The sequence below is a fragment of the Dipodomys spectabilis genome, unplaced genomic scaffold, assembly GCF_019054845.1.
Source record: "Dipodomys spectabilis isolate Male_0828 unplaced genomic scaffold, ASM1905484v1 ptg000076l, whole genome shotgun sequence".
In the NCBI taxonomy this organism is placed as follows: Eukaryota; Metazoa; Chordata; class Mammalia; order Rodentia; family Heteromyidae; genus Dipodomys; species Dipodomys spectabilis.
This window is the reverse complement of record NW_024870753.1, coordinates 7147097-7167851: the sequence shown is the minus strand read 5'-3', so window position 1 is coordinate 7167851 and position 20755 is coordinate 7147097. Positions and strand designations below refer to the sequence as shown.

Here is a 20755-nt window from a genome sequence, read left to right as displayed (position 1 = left end):
CTCTCAGTCCATCCACCCAGGTGAGGGTAACTTCAGCCCAGGAATGCTTTGCCCTCTGACACCACCAAGACCAGGTATGGTGTCCTGCTGCCCAGAGAAGGTGAGGCTTCTCTTCATGGATAGTCAAAGGCCTGTCATCCATCTGATTCTTTTTTCTTTCTTTTTTTCTTGCCAGTCCTAGGGCTTGAACTCAGAGTCTGGGCACTCTCCCTGAGCAGCATTTTTTTTTTCTTACAGCTAGCACTCTACTACAGTGCCACTTTCGACTTTTTTCTGGTGGTTAATTGGAGGTCAGAGTCTCATGGATGTTTCTGCCTGGGCTGGTTTTGAACCACAGTCCTCAGGTCTCAGCGTCCTGAGTAACTAGGATTATGAGCATGAGCCACTCACAGCCAGCTACCCCTCTTCTCCATTTCCTTCTTCTACTTCCTTCAGAAGAACACAGATACCCCATCCACAGGGCTGGGTATTGCCTTTCACCTAGCAAACCACCCACATGCCCAGAGCACCAGTAGCTCAGCATCTCCCAAGATCTATGTGCTAGCCGTCTAGGCAGGGTCCCAGTAGACTGGAAGGAAAGGGATCACAGACCCTTCGGTCTCTGGGTGTGGCACAGCTCCCCACTGATGTCCTTCCCCTTCTCCTCTTTCCTCATCTCTACCTAAGCATCTGCTAGGTTGAGATTCCTGGGTGACACATAAAAAGAATGAAGGAACACAGAACTTCCATGCCCCCTACAGGAGCAGAGGAGAAAAAGACAGGAGATCAAAACATTGCTTATAATTAACAAGTGTCCATTGGATTTAGCAGCTAGGGGATCAATCACAGCTGTGGAAGAGAAGTTTCCTGAAGTCTGAGAGACAGAAGACATGTAGATGTTGCATGGACTGGGAAGGAGAAAAATAGAGCACACGGTTCTGCCAACAGAACCGTGAAGAAGAGAGAGATGGACCTTCACTTAAAGACTGTCATGGTGACAATATGGTGGTACATACCTATAATCACTCAGAAAGCTCAGGTAAGAGATTGAAGAGTTTGAAACCACGCTGTACTACATAGCAAGATGGTGTGGGCTGGGAAGGTGGCTCAGTGGTAGAGCACTTGCCTTGTATGCATGAGGCCCTGGGTTCGATTCCTCAGCACCACATAAGCAAAAAAAAAATAGATAGTCCGGTGCCCGGACCACACAATAAGATGGTGTCTCAAAAAAAAAAAAAAAAAAGCCTAGCACTAGTGACTCATAGCTGTAATCCTGGTTATTCAGGAGGCTGAGACCTGTGAATCTAGCCCAGGCAGAAAAATCCATGCAACTGAGAGCACTCTGAGCATCCTGAGTTCAAGCCCAGTACCAGAACCAAAAACAAATATGGTTGTCTCAGCCATTTCCATCCCTCTCCTCCTGTTCTTCCATGAACTCATCCACAATCAGGCTTTCACCCCAGTCTACCCCAAGTAGAGATCGAGGTCGCCAACCCTTGAAATCAATTTTCAAACTCATGTTCCTTGACCTCTCCTCCTTGGTGAACTCCCTCCCACCAGCATCCAGCACATAGCACCTCCTGGGACTCTTCCCCACTACACTGGCCATTCCTCAGTTTCCCAGATGGTGCCAGTCCAAGCCACTTCATCTTAGAAAGCTCTCTGATCGAGGCCTCACCCATCTCTCTGTCTATACTTGCTCCCTTGGCAATCTCTTATAGTTTTAAATAGCATCCATATGCTGATGATTCAATTTTGTATCTCAGCCCAGACTTGAACATCAACTGCTTTCTTGGTATCTAATTAAGTGCCTAACAGACATCTCAAATTTATGATGTATTCAACCAGACTCCTGATCTACCACCACCACTACCACCGCCAAAACTCGCTTCTTCCATGGCTTGCCTCTCCTCAGTTAAGGTTCAGGAAGAAACTTCCTCCTTTCCTCTCATACAATGATGCATAAGAAAACCCTGCGACTCTTGATTCAAAACACATACAAAATACAATCCCTTCCCCACTTTTATTTTTGCAATATTAGGGATTAAACCCAGGGCCTATCACAAGCTAGACAAATACTCTACTACTGAACTACATCCTCTTGCTTTTAGAACCCAACCACATCTGATTGCCTCTCCTGGTATCCCAATAACCCAAGGCCACCACCGTTTTTCCCCAGATAAGTGTCAGTGGCCTCTGGCTCTGTTCAGATCTGTTCTCCACAATGTACCTAAAAGGATCTGGTTAGAAACAAACATCAGGTCCACATCCCACTCAGCTCAAAACCTTCCAAGCCAGAGTAAAAGCCAGTGTCAGAAGAATGACTTCAGGGCCCTACAGACACATCCCTCACTTATCTCTTTTTTTTTTTTTTTTTTTTGAGTCCGGTCGTGGGGCCTGAACTCTGGGCCTGGGCGCTGTCCCTCAGCTCTTCAGCTCAAGGCGAGCGCTCTACCACTTGAGCCACAGAGCCACTTCCGGCTTTTTTCTTTTTGCTTATGTGGTGCTGAGGAATCGAACCCAGGGCCTCATGCATGGAAGGCAAGCGCTCTACCACTGAGCCACCTTCCCAGCCCCCTCACTTATCTCTTGTTCTCTCCCTGCCCCATCCCTTTGCTTATCCCAGATCAACTCCATGCAGTGTGAGAGACTGGCCCAAGGTACAGAGAGACTAAAGAAAAGCCAGCAGATATGGAAATATACATTGTACAATTTATTAGGGGACTTACTGACAGAAGCAGCAAAAAGACCAGGTAGAGCCCAGCAATTTAAGTCCAGAATGGAGATATATTTATGGATTAAGACAGCAATGACTTCATTCTGGCTGGAATAACCCTGGTTTATCTTTTCATCATACTCTTTGTAGAGTTAACATATGCTAATAAATGTTTTAAAAGAAAGAAATAATATCAAAGAGTCAAGTGTCTCCCTGAAGCCAGGGTCTGATTATAAAGCTCTACAAATGACTCTAATAGTTTTATTCTATTTATGGTTTGCTGAGAAACCGGGCAAGAAATATCAGCTAGAGTGACTCAGGGGGCATATGTGGGGGTTACAACTCAAGCTGGCATGGGGTGGGAATGTGGCTCAGTGGTAGAGTGCTTTCCTAGCATGCATGAAGCCCTGGGTTCAATTCCTCGGTACCACATAAACAGAAAAAAACAGAAAGTGGCACTGTGGCTCACGTGGTAGAGTACTAGCCTTGAGCAAAAGAAGCTCAGGGACAGACCCAGGTCCTGAGTTCAAGCTCCAGGACTGGCAAAAAAAAATAAAATAAAAAAAGATGGCTGCAGTGGCCAGGCACCAGTGGCTCACACCTATAATCCAGCCACTCAGGAGGCTGAGATCTAAGCATCTCAGTTCAAAGCCAGCCCAGGCAGAAAACTCCCTGTAAGACTCTTGTCTCTAATTAACCACTCAAAAAAAAAAAAAAAAAGTCAGGTGGTGGAGGGAAAGGATAGTGGGAGAACAATAAAGGAAGGAGTAACAATGCTCAACAAGAAATGTACTCATTACTTTACTCATGTAACTGTAACCCCTCTGTACAGCATCTTTACAATAAAATAAATTTTAAAAACATAAAAAAAATCAGGAAGTGGTGCTGTGGCTCAAGTGGTAGAGCACTAGCCTTGAGCACACAGAGCCTCAGAGACAGTACCGAGGTCCTGAGTTCAAGGCCCACACCTGACAAAAAAATTGGCTGCAGTCAGGTCAAGCTGTATTATTAACTGCTTCAGTCACACCAACCTTATTCTCCCTCCAGCACAGCCTTTAAGTTCCCTCCTCAGGACCTTCTAAATTACCTTCCTCTCTGTCTAGAACATTCTCCGGGGGCTGATATGCACAAGGCTCACTCATCTTCAGCTCATTCCAATGTCACTTTCTCACCAGGGTGCCTCTGACTATACTTACTCCACATCACCCTCCATGTTTGGCTGTCCTCCTCAGCTCTTAATGCCTTCTAATGTGCTGTCTTCTCTACTTCTTGTTGACATGCTGCTTCTAGGAGAATGTAAGTTCCTGGAGGGGCTGGACATCCCCGTCCCCTTTTTAGAAGAGGGTCTGTCAGGTTCAGTCCCTTCTTGTTAGATGAAGTGATAGAACGTCGGCTCAAGAAATCCTAAAGGGTGAGATCCCCAAAGGAAGGGTCTTGGACAAGCAAGACACATCCTTCACGGCGCTTGGGCAGAGGCAAGGACGGATCCTGATACGTTGGGAAGTAGAAATGTAGGTATTCTGCTCCTGCTTGCCTCGGATTTCTTTGGGAAACTGAGGAGAGGGGCTTGGGAGGGGAGACCCGTAGGACAGGTGGGGGTGGGGACTGGGAGGAGTGGCCCAGGGCACCTGCAAGGCTCCTTCCCGGCCGCTTCCACGGAAGCTGACCCCTGGGTGGGTCTGAGGACCACCCGCATCTGGTCTGCGCGTGGGGCGGAGCAGCATCATCTCCACGGGTTGGCTTCGGCCTCTTCCTGAGAGTCCAAGAGCACTCCTTCCACGCCTCCGTGCCTCGGTTTACCGACGCTGGCAAGCATGGCCTAGCCTCTTGTCCAAAGGGTGGCCAGTGAGCGGGGCGCCCTTCACCTTGAGATAAAGAGGCTGAGGAGCAGAAGCGCCCCAAAATCTGAAAGTCGGTGCGATGCGCCTCGGGACGCACGTCCCGGGCCTTCTAGAAGCCTGAGCCCGCCTCGGTCTCCGTACCTGGCAGCGGCCCGGGCCGGTCACCCGCCCCGCGGCTGCTTTCCCCGCCCCACCCACTCCACCGCGGCGTGCATTCCCTCCACGTGGTTCTCTGTGTATATCGGTTGCCGGGGAGACCCATGCCGGGCGGGGCTCCGGTGACGTCACAATCGGAACAAGCCAATCGCGTGTCAGTGATGCGAGACGCGGGGCGTGGTTCTGCGGGTCCGGGCGCAATGAGGCGGCTGCCCGCTGGGTGGCGCCGATTTCCCGGGAAGGTCCTTCCTGGGCCCCCGGCGGAGGCGGGGGAGAGGCGGGCAGGAGCGGAGCGAGGCCCGGGAGCCCTCTGCGTCAGCTGCTGCTCGCTGCGCCGCGCCAGGACCCGCCAGGACTCACCCGCAGCTCCATGCTTGTGCCCGGTTCGACTCGTCCATCCTCCGAGAAGAGGCAGGTACGGTGCCACCACCTGTCGGAGGTCTGGCGAGCGGGGAGGGGGCGGGGGCGGGGAGGGCCGGGCTGTGCACGCGGGGGTCGGGCCGGCTCCGAAAGTGAAGTGTCAGCCACGGTCTGGGCAGGATGGGCGCCGGGAATATAGGGCGAGGGCCGGCTGCGCGGGGGCGCTCCAGCTGTGGGCGCCAGTGTGCGAGGGGGGCTGCCAGCTGCCAGCCCGGGGTGCCAGGAAGAGCCATCTGTGTGCGGATCGCTGTGTTCCCAGGAGCTGCTGCTCGGGCGGCCCCGGGTCGCGGTGCCCTGTGCGGTCCGCGGCCGGGAGGACGACGCCTGGCCCGGCCCCCTCCCCGCGCGTGCGGGGGGCTCCCTTCGCCTCTGCCTGGGGGGGTCGGGGCGCGGGGGTCCTGTCTCTGGCGAGTTTGCCGAAGGGGGAAGGGGGCTTAGGGAGAAGACAGCAGTTAAGCGGAAGGAGAGATTTTTCCACCAATCCCGAATCAGAAAGAGGCAACTTTGAAATTCTCACCAATCCTACAGCGAAAGTAGATGTGGGTGCTCCAGGCAAGAGCCACTTGCCATGGGAAACCCTGCCCCCCCAACCCTGGCTCGTCCCCTGACTGGAGAGCCAGTGGGTGCGCCAGAGTTGGGGCATCCCTGACTCTTTGGATGCTTCAATGCAACGCCGGACAGGAATGAGGACTGGAATGAGGGCGTCCTCAAGTGCATCACCAGGTCCAGGCTGAGTCAGCCGTCTGTGCTGAGACAGGGTGGAGGCACCAGCCTGGGTCCTCCTAGTCCTCAGGGAGAGCCATCGAACAACAGGAAGATCATCCTGGGAGCAGACAGGTGCACAGAGGCTAGAGAGGCCAAGAACCCTGCTCCTTCCTCTAGTGGCCCTGCCAAGCCCAGCCCTCCACCAGGGAATCCTGAGCCCTCCAACAGGTAGAGTGGAACTACATCCCCTCCCCCCAGGGGCCAGGCATGCCGCTGGCCTCCTGGGGGAAGCTACTTTCACCATATTTTTCTAGGTAAAGGGGAAAAGCAGCCCAAAAGGACTTGGCCTGTCTTGCCTTAGTGGGCCAGATATAGAGGAAGATAACAAATTATAACTACTCTTCCTTTTCCCTTTTGGAACACGAGTAGTTCAAAAACCCACGGGGATGTAGGGTGGCATTCTTTGAGGGAGTAGTCTGAAGCCCTTTTCCTCTAGAAAGGGTTGTCTGATACTACCAATTCTGCTTCTAGTACGAATAAGTATTCAATAGGATTGCCATTTGTTGAACTCTTATTCCATATATTATTTCATCCTCAAAACTATAAAGTATTATTATATATTAATATTATATTGTTGTTATAGTTATATTTTTATTTCCCTGATTGACGGCTGAAATAACTAAGGTTCAGCCAGTATAATTGACTTGCTTATTGCCTGAGATCTAATAGAAAAAGAGCTAGCATTAGGACTAGACCTGAGTTCAGTCCATTATGAGAAAGTAGTGAACAGGGCATCAGTGGTTCACGCCTGTAATCTTAGTTACTCGGGGGGGGGGGGGGGGGGGGGGGCTGAGATCTGAGAATCATGGTTCAAAGTCAGCCTGGGCAGGAAAGTCCACGAAACTCTTATCTCCAAATAATCACAGAAAAGCCTGGAAGTAGCACTGTGGTTCAGATGGTAGAATGCTAGCCTTGAGCAAAAGAGCTCAGGGTCAGTGGACTGGCAGAAAAAGAAAGAAAAGAGAAGGAAGGAAGAAAAGAGAAGAAAGGAAGGGAGGGAGGGAGAGAGGGAGGGCAGTGAGCTAAAACCTGGGTGCTGGTCCCAACTCTCTATGAGCCCTGAAATTAGGTCTCCTCTATCACAAAATGCCAAGAGCTGGATTTACTCTGCCAACTCCAAAGAATCCATCTTCTCCGTATTTTGCTCTCGAGTTCCATGCCAGCCCTCTGCCCTCTTTCAGTCCTGCTTCTAGTTGGACTCTCTACTGTTCTGCTTCAAAATGTTGGTTCCCAAGAGCCCTGGTAGCTCTCCTTGGCAGACATCAGCCAGCAGAGAGTGGGCATGCCACTGCCCCTTTAAGTCTCCCAGGGCTTGGAATGCAAGTGAGTGGCCATCTCTGCGAGGTCAGATAAGATACTAAATATATCGGAGCAGTAACCTGAGCTCCGGATTACCCAGCCCGAGTCAGTTTCTGGGCTCTCCACTGCTGTCCCTGCCCTGCTGGGGAGGAAGCCCCCAGGTCCCCTCCGGTGCCCCCATACAGGTCAGTAGCTGCCCCTTTGGTATCTGAACTTCATGGGGTGGCTGTGGAGTAGACAGACATGAGCAAGGCTGGGGGGGCATGTGGGAGGCCACCTGCTGGGCCTGGGGAGTGCTGTCTGAAGCTCCTCCAGAGGTGGGAGCAGAGGAACACCCCAGGGGAGAGAGAGAGGGAGATAGCTCTGTCCCCAGGAAAGTGCCTGGGCAGAGTGGCTGGAGAGGAGAATCAGGGGGTACAAGGACTTCTGGAGATCCATTTCTTGCCTTTTTCTTAGACCTAGAGAGATGCCCACCCACTTCTCCACCAGTCAGGATGCCTGCCTTCCTCTCCATTCTTTTTTTTTTTTGGCCAGTCATGGGGCTTGAACTCTGGGCCTGGGCACTGTCCTTGCGCTCTTCAGCCCAAGGCTAGCACTCTACTACTTGAGCCACAGAGCCACTTCCGGTTTTCTGGTTGTTAATTGGAGATAAGAGTCTCATGAACTTTCCTGCCTGGGCTGGCTTTGAACCGTGATCCTCAGATCTCAGCCTCCTGAGTAGCTAGGATTACAGGCGTGAGCCACTGACACCCAGCTTCCATTCTGTCTTGCTTCCTTCCTCTCCCACCCCGCCACATGGACACACACACACACACACACACACACACACACACACACACACACCAACATGCTGGTGCCTACTAGGAATGAGAGAGACAGACACAAATTCCTTCTAATGCTCCCTAACAAGGAAGACAAGCCGATCGTGTACTAAGCTGGTGCTCCTGGACTTAGCCCCTCACAGAGAGTGACAGGTCAGGGAGGGGACTCCGGGGACCAGAGCAAAGGCTAATGTGCCCACCCCCACCTTCACACCCATTCTGTATGCCTGCCAGTGTTGGGTGTTTGTGCCCAGACAGTGTAGTGGGGATGGGCACAGTTAGAAGGAAGAGTCAGAGAGTGGAGGCTCAGGGAGCCAGGGTCCCTCTGTCTCCCCTGCCCCCTGGGTCAGCACATTCTGATGTGGTTAACAAGCAGCTTTGGGAAGCTCTGAAGTCACCACTGTGGTGGTTCCCAAGCACCTGTTGAGACTGACTCCCCACTCACCTGCCCAGAGCACCTGGGTAGGAGGGACTTCACCCTGACTGGGTGTGCCCACAGCCCAGCTCGTGGTCCTTAAGCACAGAAAGCTGAGTAGATCTGGGCAGGGAGGTGAGGGAAGGTGGCTGGGATGTAGGCCTCCCCCCCTCCCCCATCCCAGGGCCAGGAGTGCCTGGGATTCTTGGGGAGCAAGTCCCTCCCCTGGCCGGGCAGGTTAGGGAGCCCTTCACGTGAGCCACAGGAAATGACAGTGGTTGATGACAGTGGCTGACGCAAGGAGCTAGACTGCCCCCCAGGGGACAGGGCTCCTTTTGGCCCCTGACTCACCCAGTGTCGGACCTGGGGAAGTGGGGGGGCTGGTCTACAGCCAGAAAAGGAGGCTGGGGCCCAAGCCCCCCTGAGTATAGAGGTAGAGGCCAGTGCCAGGGGACACGGGTTTGGCACAGCCTATGAAACGGAGGCCTCCCAGAGCCCGGTGAGGCTGATCTGCATTGTCGTCGGCTCAGGTTGCACCTGGCTTCCCTTTCATTCGTCTGCAATGGAAAATCCAGAGGGCCCATCCTGCAGGAATGTGTGCTCCCAGGAACTCCCCGATCCCATGGGTCCATGACCCCCGCCCCCTGCCTACCCTACTGGGCCCCAGCCTCAGAGGGGTCCAGGAAAGCGTGGAGTGGGAGGCTTGGCTTCAGCGCGGACAGTGCGCAGGTCCCCTCCCTAAATCCCAGACTTAGGGAGGTCTATGTCACTCTCAAGAACCTCTTCTTCTTATCTGCCGGCGGGCATCAGAAGAGCACCCATGGCTGAGAGTTCAGAGCTACTGGGAAACTTAAGTGAGTTAATATACTGTGTCCCAAGTCTTAGTGCATTTTTGTTGTTGTTGTCAGTTGTGGGCTTTGAACTCAGAGCCTGGGAGCTGACCCTGAGCTCTTTCACTCAAGACTAGCACCCTACCACTTTGAGCCACAGCTGCACTTCCAGTTCTCTGGTGGTTATTTGGAGATAAGAGTCTCACGGACTTCCTGCCCAGGCTGGCTTTGAACCTAGATCCTCAGCTCTCAGCCTCCTGAGTAACTAGGATGACAGGTGTGAGCCACTGGTGCCTGGCCTTAGTGCACTTTTAAGCTCTGCACTCTGTGTGAGTGTGTGTGTGTGTGTGTGTGTGTGTGTGTGTGTGTGTGTGTGTGTGTGTGTGTGTGTTATACTGGAATTAGTAGTAGTAGTAGTAATACTCTACTACTTGAGCCATACCACCAGTCCTAACTAATGTCACCAGCCTCTAATACCATCAGAAATATGAACCTTAAACACTTCATTTGAGGCCAGAAATATTTTTTAACTTACTTTGAAAGTTTTGCTATTAGCCAGATGTGGTTGTGCATAGTTGTTCATGCCTATAATCCTAACCCTGGGCAGGCTAAGGTACAAGGATCAACTTTTTAAGACCTGCCTGGTCTATATAGCAAGATACTGTTTCAAAACCCCTCGCCCATAATAGCCACTATTTAAGGTTTGGAGTTTGTTTTGTTGTTTTGTTAGTTTTTATTTTGTTTTGTGTTTTTAACTCGGAGCCTAGGGGCTATCTCTTGGCTTTTTTCTCAAGGCTGGCACTCTACCACTTGAGCCACAGTTCCACTTCTGGCTTTTCTTTGTGGGGGGGTGAGGGGGTTAATTGTAAATAGGAATCTCATGGACTTTCCTGCCTAGGCTGGCTTCAACAGTTAACCCTCAGATCTCAATGCCCTAGGTTTATAAGTATGAGCCGCCCAGCACCTAGGTTCTATTTTTTGTTGTTGTTGGTGGTGGTGGTGGTCCTGGGGCTTGAACTCTGGGCCTGAGCACTGTCCCTCAGCTCTTCAGCTCAAGGCTAGCATCCTACCACTTGAGCTACAGTGCCATTTCTGGTTTTCTTGTGGTTTATTGGAGATGAGTTTCACGGACTTTCTTGCCCAGGCTGGCTTTGAACTACGATCCTCAGATCTCAGCCTCCTGAGTAGCTAGGATTACAGGCATGAGCCATCGGCACCTGACCTGGCTTCTATTTTAAGTTCTTTGTACATTTACTTTTTTAATTGTAGAAACTTCTTTTTTTAATTAAAAAGTAGTTTCCTCTTTCATTGGGATGTCCATAAGTTTGAGGCACTTCATTATCTGAGAGACATCCAGCTCCCACGTGCTCAGTTCTTCCTGGACGCTGAGCCCACAGCGCCCAAGAGACGCAGGATGTATGGATGGCCCTGAACACTAGAGTCCGGCTTGGAGTCTGGTCCATAGGTGTGCAGTACCTGCTGGCCAGGTGCTGGCTGCTTGTCTCAGGTGTCCTGACAGGAAGCTGAGTGCCTCTGTGTGGAGGAATGCTGGCATCCGCCCAGGAGGGGAAACCAAGCAGAGGGATGGGGAATCTAAGAGAGAAGGGAAGAGCGGGCACCTGCGCAAGGGTGGCATGAAGGAAGAGCAGGGGCAGGGACTGTGCAAGGTGGCGGGCATCTGGGAGGCACCGCCTGGAGCCACAGGCCTGGACTTGCCAGCTCTGGGCAAACGTGAAAGGAACCAGCAGCAAGGGCCCCACGCCGGGCAGGGAGGGGTAGGGGGAATCCCAGCCAATCGGCTGGCCTCCCACTGCCCCATGAAAGAGCCATTCAGTCCCGGCCGTTCCTGTGGCAACAGGGAGACTCCGCAGCCATGTGAGGGCCTGGCCTGTCCCTGTCTTGCGCAGCAGGGCCCCAGCTCCAACTCCTGCCTGTGGGACATTCTGCGACCTCCAGGGTCAGCCAGGTAACAAGGGGTGCCAGCCCAAGCCGCCGTCTTACCTGGGAGGTGGCAAGACTTCGCTGGAGGGGAGAGACGTTGGCAAGGCCTCAGCCCCAGCAGGGCCCCTCTCCCCACAGACGGGAACTGTAGGAACTGTTCGGGGCTTAGCAGCAGCTTCCAGGGGCTGTTAGTGATGGAGTCACTCCCAGGGCTGGGGGAAGGGTGGGGGAGGAGGCTGGCAGTTGCCTGCCAGATTGGAGCAAAGAAGAGAGCCAGGATTGGGGCGTCCTGGGGTGATTCTGGGAGCCAGGAGATGTGGCTCCACGTCTAGCCCCCAACCCTTCCAGGGTTGAATGTCTGCACTTGCTGCGCCTTGTTTGCCCCCAGAGTCTCTTGCGTCAACTGCGGGGCCAAGAGAGGTCATGGGCTTGGGTAACTGCCACCAGAATACCAATTCCCTGGAGTGGAGGAGGGGAGGAATGGGGGGGCGGAGCCATGAGCTCATACCCTGGGTTGGCCATGTATCTGATTGGCTGTTAGTTGTCCCAGAGCCCGGCTCCTGAGACTTGGAGTCTCTTTGACTTTGCATTATTGATGGAGTTCTCCAAAGTGAAATAGAGCAGGACTCGTCCCCTGCCCCCACCCCGGAGCCTCTGTCGTCTCTGTCACTCAGTTACCTCTTCCCAGAGCAGAGGGAAAGTTATGTCGGCTGTGGCAACCGTCAGGCCACAAGGTTAGTGTGCTCTGGGCCAGGCAAGAAGAGGGCAGACTGTAAGATGGACAAGCCTTTCTGATGCTCGCCTGCACTGAAACTGGCTGAGGGTCTCTGGCAGAGTTGAGGAATGCCTTGCTGGGGCCTATGTGGAAGTCGAGACCTGCTCATCTCCCACCCCGGCACCTTTCCCAAGCCTTATGTGGCTTGGGTTTCCCCAGGTTTCTGCCAGGTTCTCAGCACTTGAGGCTTGGCACCGGCTCCTCTCTGCCCAATGGGCTAGGCTGTTGGCCCAGGGTAGCTGCCCGCTGTCCCAATGTCTGCCCACCGCCGCCTTATCTCACTGGGGGCAGTGAAGGCAGCCTGGCGCCTGGGCTGAGGTCAAGCTGGCCTGGCCAGGAGGTGGCCAACCCTGCCATTATTATAGACTGGGAAGGGAGGAGCCAGGCTGCCCGGCGGGGACTGACCAGGAGGAGATAATAACCAGTCATTGTTAAGTGTTTTCACGTGTTAGGTCATTTATTCCTCACAACCACCGTGGGAGATGGGAATCGGGATGATAATTATTAGACTCGTTTACAGGGAAGGACACTGGAACTCAGAGAAGTTAAATAACTGATGCAAAATTGCCCAGCTAGTCTCCCACAAGTCAAAATCAAGGTTTAGTGGGAAGATCGCTGGGCCAGATTCTGAAAGACTTGGATTCCAGTCTTGGATCTGCTGGCATGCAACCTTGGGCAAACCCGAGTCATTTTTCCCATCAGTACAGCACGGTCCTTTAGGGCTCTCCAAGCTCCACATTCAGGGATTTCTGCATTTCTTCACCAGACCCTCCCCAACTACAACGGACTTGTGGGGAGAAGGGCTGGCAGTGCCAACTGCAGTGTGGGATTTTGACCTCTAGGGGGCACGCTTTGCACAAGCTAAGTATCACCAGGCAGTAATTTGGCATCTCTATTGGGAGGGGACCTCTCCTGGGGAGCCACCAGCCCTAGCGCCACTTAAAACAGGAGGCTAAGTTCACCGAAGAGGATAAGTTCTAACAGGGGCCTGAAGCATCGTGTCCAGAGCTGGGAGACTGGACACAGGTCCAGCCCCTGTCACTTCCCCTCTGAGCTTTCTTTTCTTCATGAGGGATCTGACTCCATGATCTTAGGACATTCTAGGAGACTGTGATGCTCTTCACACAAGTCAGAGGGCGGGAAGGTGGCAGGGAGGAGGAGAGCACCTGCCTGGCAAACGAGGCTGAGTTCAAATCCCACATATATATAAATCAAGACAGGAAGCTGAATAGCATAAGAAATACCCAGCACCCTCGGGCCAAAGGGCAAGAATGGTGAGACCCCAACTTCAGAGTTTCTGCAGAAGTTAAGGATAGGAACCAATGACAGTTGGCCAAAAGAAAGAGTGAGAAGCTAGTAGGGTTGGGCAGCCCCTGCTTGTAAATTTGGGTCTTTGAGAGGAAGACTTGTGCCCAGGACAGGCAGCTGCTGTTATTACACTAATGCACGAAAGCCCGCGCACATACCCACATCCATCCATGCGTTTCTTGGCAGCCTTTGAAGACACGGGCTGGTCGGGTCCCTGTTGAGCCCTACCTACGCAGCCCAGTGGGGACCCCCACCCAGCAGGGCCCTTTGACAACTGCTCTTCTTGCCTTTCAGCCCATGAGGCTCCCAGTTCCCACTGAGTACCGCCCTGAAGGATGTCCCAGCTCTCCTCCACCCTGAAGCGCTACACAGATTCAACCCGCTACACAGATGCCCCTTTTGCCAAATCGGGCTATGGTACCTACTCCCCCTCCTCCTACGGGGCCAACCTGGCCACCTCCTTCCTGGAGAAGGAGAAACTTGGTTTCAAGCAGGGTACCCCCAGCAGCTTCCTTCCCCGGCCACGCACCTATGGCCCCTCCTCCATCCTGGACTATGATCGAGGCCGCCCCTTGCTGAGACCTGACATCATTGGAAGCAGTAAGCGGGCAGAGAGCCAGACCCGGGGCTCTGAGCGGCCTTCAGGCAGTGGACTCAGTGGGGGCAGCGGATTCCCTTATGGAGTGACCAGCAACTCCTTTAGCTACCTGCCCATGAATGCCCGTGACCAAGGAGTGACTCTGAACCAGAAGAAATCCAACAGCCAATCCGACCTGGCCCGGGATTTCTCCAGCCTTCGGACCTCAGATAGCTACCGGACTTCTGATGGCTACCGGATAGACCCTGCAAACCTGGGTCGCAGCCCCATGCTCGCCCGCACGCGCAAGGAGCTCTGTGCGCTGCAGGGCCTCTACCAGGCGGCCAGCCGCTCGGAGTACCTGGTGGATTACTTGGAGAACTACGGTCACAAGAGCAGCTCGCCACAGGTGCTCACACAGGCCTCTCCCTCACGAGTCCCTGAAGTCCTCAGTCCCACCTACCGACCCAGTGGCCGCTACACACTGTGGGAGAAGAGCAAGAGCCAGACGCCTGGGCCCAGCCGCTCCTGCTCTCCAGGGCGAGACACCATGGTGAGTTTATCCTTGGGGATGTATGTGGTGATGGGCCAGGGAGACAGCCATCTATGTAGAAGAGCCAGGTTGGGGTCAGGACTGAGCATGGCTGCTACCCAAGGGGAGGGGTCCCATGGCTCCCCCAGATCTGGGAATTCCGGGGTGCAGAGTCTGTGGAAGGCTTGACTACCGCCACATATGCTGTTATTCTTACTGTGCCACCCAAAACGCCAGGGTTTCTGCAGGCTCCAGACCACCAGTGCTCCCTGTGGGCAGAGGGGCCTCCCAGCTCTGGCTGTCTTTCCCTCTGTCCAGGCTTCCCACCTGGGCAGAAGACATCAGGGGAAGCAGATGTGCCTCTGACACTGTCAAGCTCAGGCCAAGGGATCTGGACATCAAGATTTACCTGTCTTTAGGGCTTCCCATTCGCCCAGCCTTGTCTGGGCTGGTATAGGAAAGAAACTGTGCAGGATACTGACCAAGGATCTAATCTCTGTACATGCCTCTCTGGGGCACCAATTGCCTTCTGAATTTTTTTTTTTTTTGGTTGGTTGTAGGGCTTGAATTCAGGGCCTGGGCCTGGGTACTGCCCCTGAGCTTTCTCACTCAAGGCTAGTTCTCTACTTTGAGCCACAGTGCCACTTCTGGTTTTCTGGTGGTTCATTGGAGATAAGAGTCTCACAGACTTTCCTGCCTGGGCTAGCTTCAAACCATGATCCTCAGGTCTCAGCCTCCTGAGTAGCTAGGATTCCAGGTGTGAGCCACCAACACACCATATCTTCTGCCTTTTTTTTTGTAGTTATTAATGTGCCCATTAGGTGGCAAGCTCCCAGAGGTTGAGAAAGATCTTATCTCTAGATCCCTCACCACGTGCCCTGGCAGTGCCTAGCTCAGCTGACCTGCTGATTGCCTAGATGGACACAGGTGGATGGATGGGCGGATGGTCAGGCGGATGGACAGGTGGACATTTAAGCATGTGGACCAGGGGGGTTGGGTGCTGTGTGTTATCTATTTTCTTAAACCCCCCCCCTTCCCCTCCATACACACACACTGTAGAACATAGACCTTCTGTGACCAAGGGGAGCTGGGCCATAGCAAGCAATTTTGCTCAAAAGGGCTTGTCCAGACAGAGGGGGGGAGGGGTTGTGGACTTGGGCAGGGTTTTGGACTGCAGCCTGTACAGTGCATATATCATAACTAAGGGCTTGGAAGGACAGCTTTGCTAACATTACTTGGGGAGGACAACTAGGAAGTGCTATGCTATGGGGGACATTCAGATGACACAAGGCACAGCTAGCTAGCCTGGCGAGCTAGTAGAAGGGGAGAAGGGGCCACACAGCCGGCCTGGGAGGGAAGGTTGCGGGAGCGCCGCAGGCTGTGCCTGAGTGGAACAGGAGTCACTCAGACATGCTGGGTAGTCTTCATCCAGGGAGTGATCAAAAGCAGCTCCCAAAGAGTGGCGCTGTGGCTCAAGTGGTAGAGCGCCAGCCTTGAGCAGAAAAAGCTAAGGGGGCAATGCAGAGGCCTTGAGTTCAAGCCCCAGTGCTGGCACCAGGGGGGAAAAAAAAGCAGCTCCCAATGGGGGGACTCCTTTCCCCGTCTCAGAAGAGAAGGGTTCTCTCTGGTGAACACTGCTTCTCTGAGTGGGGTCTGCAGACCACCTACCTCAGAATTACCTGTTGGGCTTAGTTCCCTGGGATCCACTGAGCCAAATCCAATCAGGAGGGGGAGGGGTCTCAAAATCTGTTCTTACCACAGTTCTTTGGGAGATAGCTCAGCACGCTGAGACTGACCGCATCCCCACCCACCCTTCATCTCCTACGGCAAGACTCCCCTGGGAATGAGTCTTATTCTTCCCATCCACACCCCAAATCTCCCTGGGGGTCTTCCGCCCTCCACCTCTTGGGGGGGGGGCCACCTAGCCCCACCTCCACCCCAGGGCCAAGGAGAGGGGAACTTAGAGACAAGGCCTCAGAAGGGTGACACATCGTTCTGGGGCAAACACAGCCACCCAAACACCCCTCCCTCCGGCCCAGAAGCAGGTGAGACTGTCCAGATTCCTTCAGTGCCTGAGCTCAGTCCTACGGCAGTGGCCTAAGACCTTTTCTTGACTTTGCTACTCCTGTGCTCACTTCTAGAAGCGGACTGTGGAGAGCAACCCATGTTGGTCATGGGGCTTGAACTCAGGGACTGGGCACTGTCCCTGAACAATTTTGCTCAAGGGTAGCACTTTACCACCTTAAGCCACAGTGCCACTTCTGGTTTTTGAGTGGTATATTGGAGATAAGAGTCTCACAGGGACTTCTCTGCCTGGGCTGGCTTTGAACCATGATCCTCAGATCTCAGCCTGAATAGCTAGGGTTACAGGTATGAACCACGGGCACCCAGCATTACCTACCACTTCTTTTTTAAACCAGGCCCAGTTTCCATTCAGATCTCCATTTGAGGGCCTTGTATTCCCATTCACTCACTTACAAGTGAAATCCCAGCTTTCTTGAGGCATTGTTTAACTTCCAAATCTGTTTTCTCTTCTGTAACTTGAAGATGATCACAGTTCCAACTTCATAGATGGTTGGGAAAGAGCCTGACATGTGCTTGCTGCTGCTCCTTGCGCCCTTGCAATGCTACGGGAGACGTAGGAGTCACGATCCCTGCCCTCGTGCCTTTACGGTTCACTTGGGGAAATGTGCTCTTAAATAATTCCAGTAGGAGGTGGCTATGGGTGTTAATAAGTGCCTGCAGTGGTCAGAAAGGCAGAGGTCACCTGAGGCTGCGGCAGGCTGCCTGGACCTCTGGGAGAGATGGTTTGCCTCATTCACCTTGGACACCTGTCAGCTGAACTTTGTTTCTTCATCTATAAAAGGGTACTGTCACACCTGCCCTGCCACCTCATGGCATGCCATTAGACCTAAAGCAAACAATGAATGTGGAAATGTTAACCAGTAAAAGACACTGCAGAAGAGTTTGTTTCAACTTAAAAGGAAAACGATGGGGATGTAGCTCAGAGACAGAGCACTCATGTGAGGTTCTGGGTTCAGTGCAAAAATAAACTTAAAAGGGTACAGAAAGGGCATTGAATGGGGAGGGCCTATCCTAAAAGGGTACAGAAAGGGCATTGAATGGGGAGGGCCTATCCTGCGGGAGGGACAGGAGAATGTGTGTCCTGTAGCCCAGGGCTCTCAGGGTGACTGACTTGCAGTTGACTTTCATAAAGAAAGACACAGGGCTGGGAAGGTGGCTTAGTGGTAGAGTGCTTGCCTAGCATGCATGAAGCCCTGGGTTCCATTCCTCAGTACCACATACACAGAAAAAGCCAGAAGTGGTACTGTGGCTCAAAAGAAGCTCAGGGACAGTGCTCAGGCCCTGAGTTCAAGTCCCAGGACTCACACACACACACACACACACACACAAGATGCAGGCCCTGACCAGGGCAGAAGGGTTCCACCAGATCACATGAACTTGGAATATCACAGTGAGCACAAGAAAAGAACTAATTGGAGGTGGGGGATGAATTTGGAACACCCCTCTTTCACACCAACAAAATGCCGATCGGATGCCAGTCGGTGGGGGTGCAGCAGGGGGAAATGCCTTCACTGCCTCCCCTGGTGGGGATTCCAAGCCAGCCCAGGTGGCTTGGCCCTGTCGACAGCCAGAAGCCAGAGTACCAACCAGCCGCGCCCCTCCTCCCCGCCCCACCTCTCCCGTACCCGGGGCCTATGGAAGGACAAGCTGTTCCCACTGAGCCCTGCCAGGGTTCTGCTTTAACCCCTACAATCCTTCCTAATCCTCCTCCGCTCCACCCCTCCAGCTGCTCCCTGGCCAGCCCTGGCACGCTGCCGGCTGGCCTGAGCCCTGCACTCTGCCCTGGCCCCGCCCAGGCCTTCCCCTTCTCTCCCAGGCCCCTCCCAAGCACCGATAGCAGGATGGGCAGGCACCTGCTCCTCTCACAGAGCTAGCTAGTCACCGAGGCTCCGAGGCTCCATGCCTGGCCCCGCCTCTTCTCCCACACACTGCCTCTCTCACACCCTTGCCCTCTGCTTGGGGACCTGTTTCTAGAAGCAATCAAACTTGAGTCCCTGGGTCCTGTTTGTCACCAGGGCTGCTGACTCATCTTCTGAAGCCTTGGGTTCCAGCTGTTCAGTGACAGGGAGATTATATAAACTCAAGTCATGTGACTTTCCTCTTGGGGGGGACTTTGAACTTGAAAGCTGCCCTGCAGAGAACAAGTGGAGGATGGCAGGAGCTGCCCTGAGCTTCTGATGAGACGCTGACCTTCCTCCTCCATCCCTTGCCTGTCGCGCTTCTGGCTCAGCCGCACTGGACTGCGTGTCTGTTGTCTTCTCACTCAGCCGCGCTGGGGCCTGTCCTCGCCCATTCCCACTCCTGGCTCCCGCAGCCACCCTGAGAAGCCTGCCACACGTGAAGGTCACTGGGAGGAGCTGTTAAGGGGCAGAGTTCCCACGGCCAGGACCAGGGCAGCCATGGGGGTGTGTGATGATAGTAGCAAGATGCTGCTGGTTGAGGATGCACGTGCTGTGGGCTGTGACCTGCCGGGTGGCTTTGGCACGGTCCCTAGCCAAGGTGTGTTTCTCAATTAGTGCCCAGCACCCTCCATTCTCCCTGCCCCTCCCCTCCACCCCCACTCCAGGACGACTCTGTGAGTTAATGTGGCACTTGGTGGGGCTTAGCAATGCAGAAGTTAATCCGAGCCTGGCAAAACGTTCCCTGCCCCTAGGGGAGCCGTCCCCCTGACCACCAGCTTCAGAGATGAACATCATGTTCAGAGCCTAGAGCTGCCCACGTGGCTCCCTGTCCCCTCTTACCTCAATGCGTGCGTAAAACCTGCATCCCAGACAGAGGTGGAAGCAGGAGAAAGAAGTGTGTGGGCTTCTGGAATCTGGCTGGTTCAGGCCAGATTGCCTGGGGCTTGGAGGAGTTCAGAGTTATTTGGCTCTAGAGTTCCAAGTCATACCAGGAAGCAGGGCTTCCTACAGCTGGTGGGGTCAACTGACCTCCCCATGGCAACTATGGAAGGGGCCTCTACCCTGTTGTCTGTGGCCAGTCAAGCCACCAGTCTATCCATTTGCTGTGACGATGGCAGGCACATGCAGGGAGCCAGCCCACTGACCTCGAGTCATCTGCCTGAGCCCAAGCAATGTCATCAAGCCCTGGATGAAGTTGCCACTCAGAGCTGGGAGAAGCAGGACATTCTCGGGTCCTGCCCGAATGGGACCAGACTTGGCTTTAATGTATACTTCATGCCATGCCAGAAAGGATTTGAGGAGAAGACACTGACGTATGCTTCAGAGGACCATACGCAGAGCCCACCTCTGAGAAATAGCAGTGTGGGGCTAGGAATGAGCTCCAGATAGTTGAGGCACAGAAAATCTCAGAGCCTGACTAAGCTAGATTCGGGCTCCAAAGACACTCTTGTTTGCACATAGCCCACTTGGAGAAATGGATCTTGGGAGAAAGGATCTCATAGAGACTTACTTGGCTACTAAGGAAGTAAGCCACATTGGAAGTGGACCTGTGGCTCACATGGTGTAGAACACCAGCCTTGAGTGAAAAAGTTAAGGGACAGAGTCTCAGTCCTAAATTCAAGTCTAAGAACTGACAAAGAAAGGAAAGAAGGAAGGAAGGAAGGAAGGAAGGAAGAAAGGAAAGAAAGGAAAGACAGAAGAAAGAAAAGGAAACCTGTGTCCTACAGCAGTCAGACATTGTGGACAAGACTGGACCTTGTGTGAATCTTTTCCCCACACCCCAGACTTCTTAAAATACTTATGTCAGAGCTTTCTCCATCCAACCCTCCAACTCTGAGACACTACCCCCCACCCCCTACCCCCCCACCCCCACCCTGCAACCTCCTACATCCAGGAAGGAGGGAGAGCATACTGGTAAAGTACCAAGGTATTCTGGGTTATGAGTGTCATGTCTCTGGGTCATAGGGATATAGACCAAATGCTACAGTGGCTGAGCATCTCTTGGGCACTGTCCCCACCCACAGCACACTGGCTTAGCATGCAAAACCAGACCCACACCCTGCCCTCAGAGGCTCCGTGGGACTTTCAGAATTACAGGCAGAGTCTGGCCAGGCCCTCTTAAGACCTCACTAAGAGAACCCACAAAGGCTGGGCACCAGTGACTCATGCCTGTAATGCTAGCTACTCAGGAGGCTGAGATCTGAGGATCCAGGTTCAGGCCAGCTCAGCCAAGACAGCCCGAGGGATTCTGGTCTCCAATGAACCACCAGAAAAACAGAAGTTGAGTTATGGCTCAGAGTGGTAGACTGCTAGCCTTGAGTGAAAAAAGATCAGGGACAGTGCCCAGGCCCTGAGTTCAAGCTCTACAATCTTCCAAAAAAGAGAGAACCCACA

The 20755-nt window shown here is 53.5% G+C and overlaps 1 protein-coding gene across 2 annotated transcripts in view; it reads left to right on the top strand.

Annotated features, from left to right (window-relative positions):
* Positions 1 to 4907: 4907 nt before the first annotated feature.
* The window catches only part of Usp2 (ubiquitin specific peptidase 2), a 29074-nt gene continuing 13226 nt past the window's right edge, over positions 4908 to 20755 (top strand). The window contains exons 1-2 of one of the 2 annotated variants that reach the window (XM_042682938.1): positions 4908 to 5107; positions 13561 to 14396. In XM_042682938.1, the coding sequence (XP_042538872.1) occupies positions 13602 to 14396 (795 nt within the window). In that variant the 5' untranslated portion in view covers positions 4908 to 5107; positions 13561 to 13601. Of the gene's footprint in view, positions 5108 to 13559; positions 14397 to 20755 lie in introns of those variants that run through there. The other variant, XM_042682939.1, reaches the window with a different exon arrangement.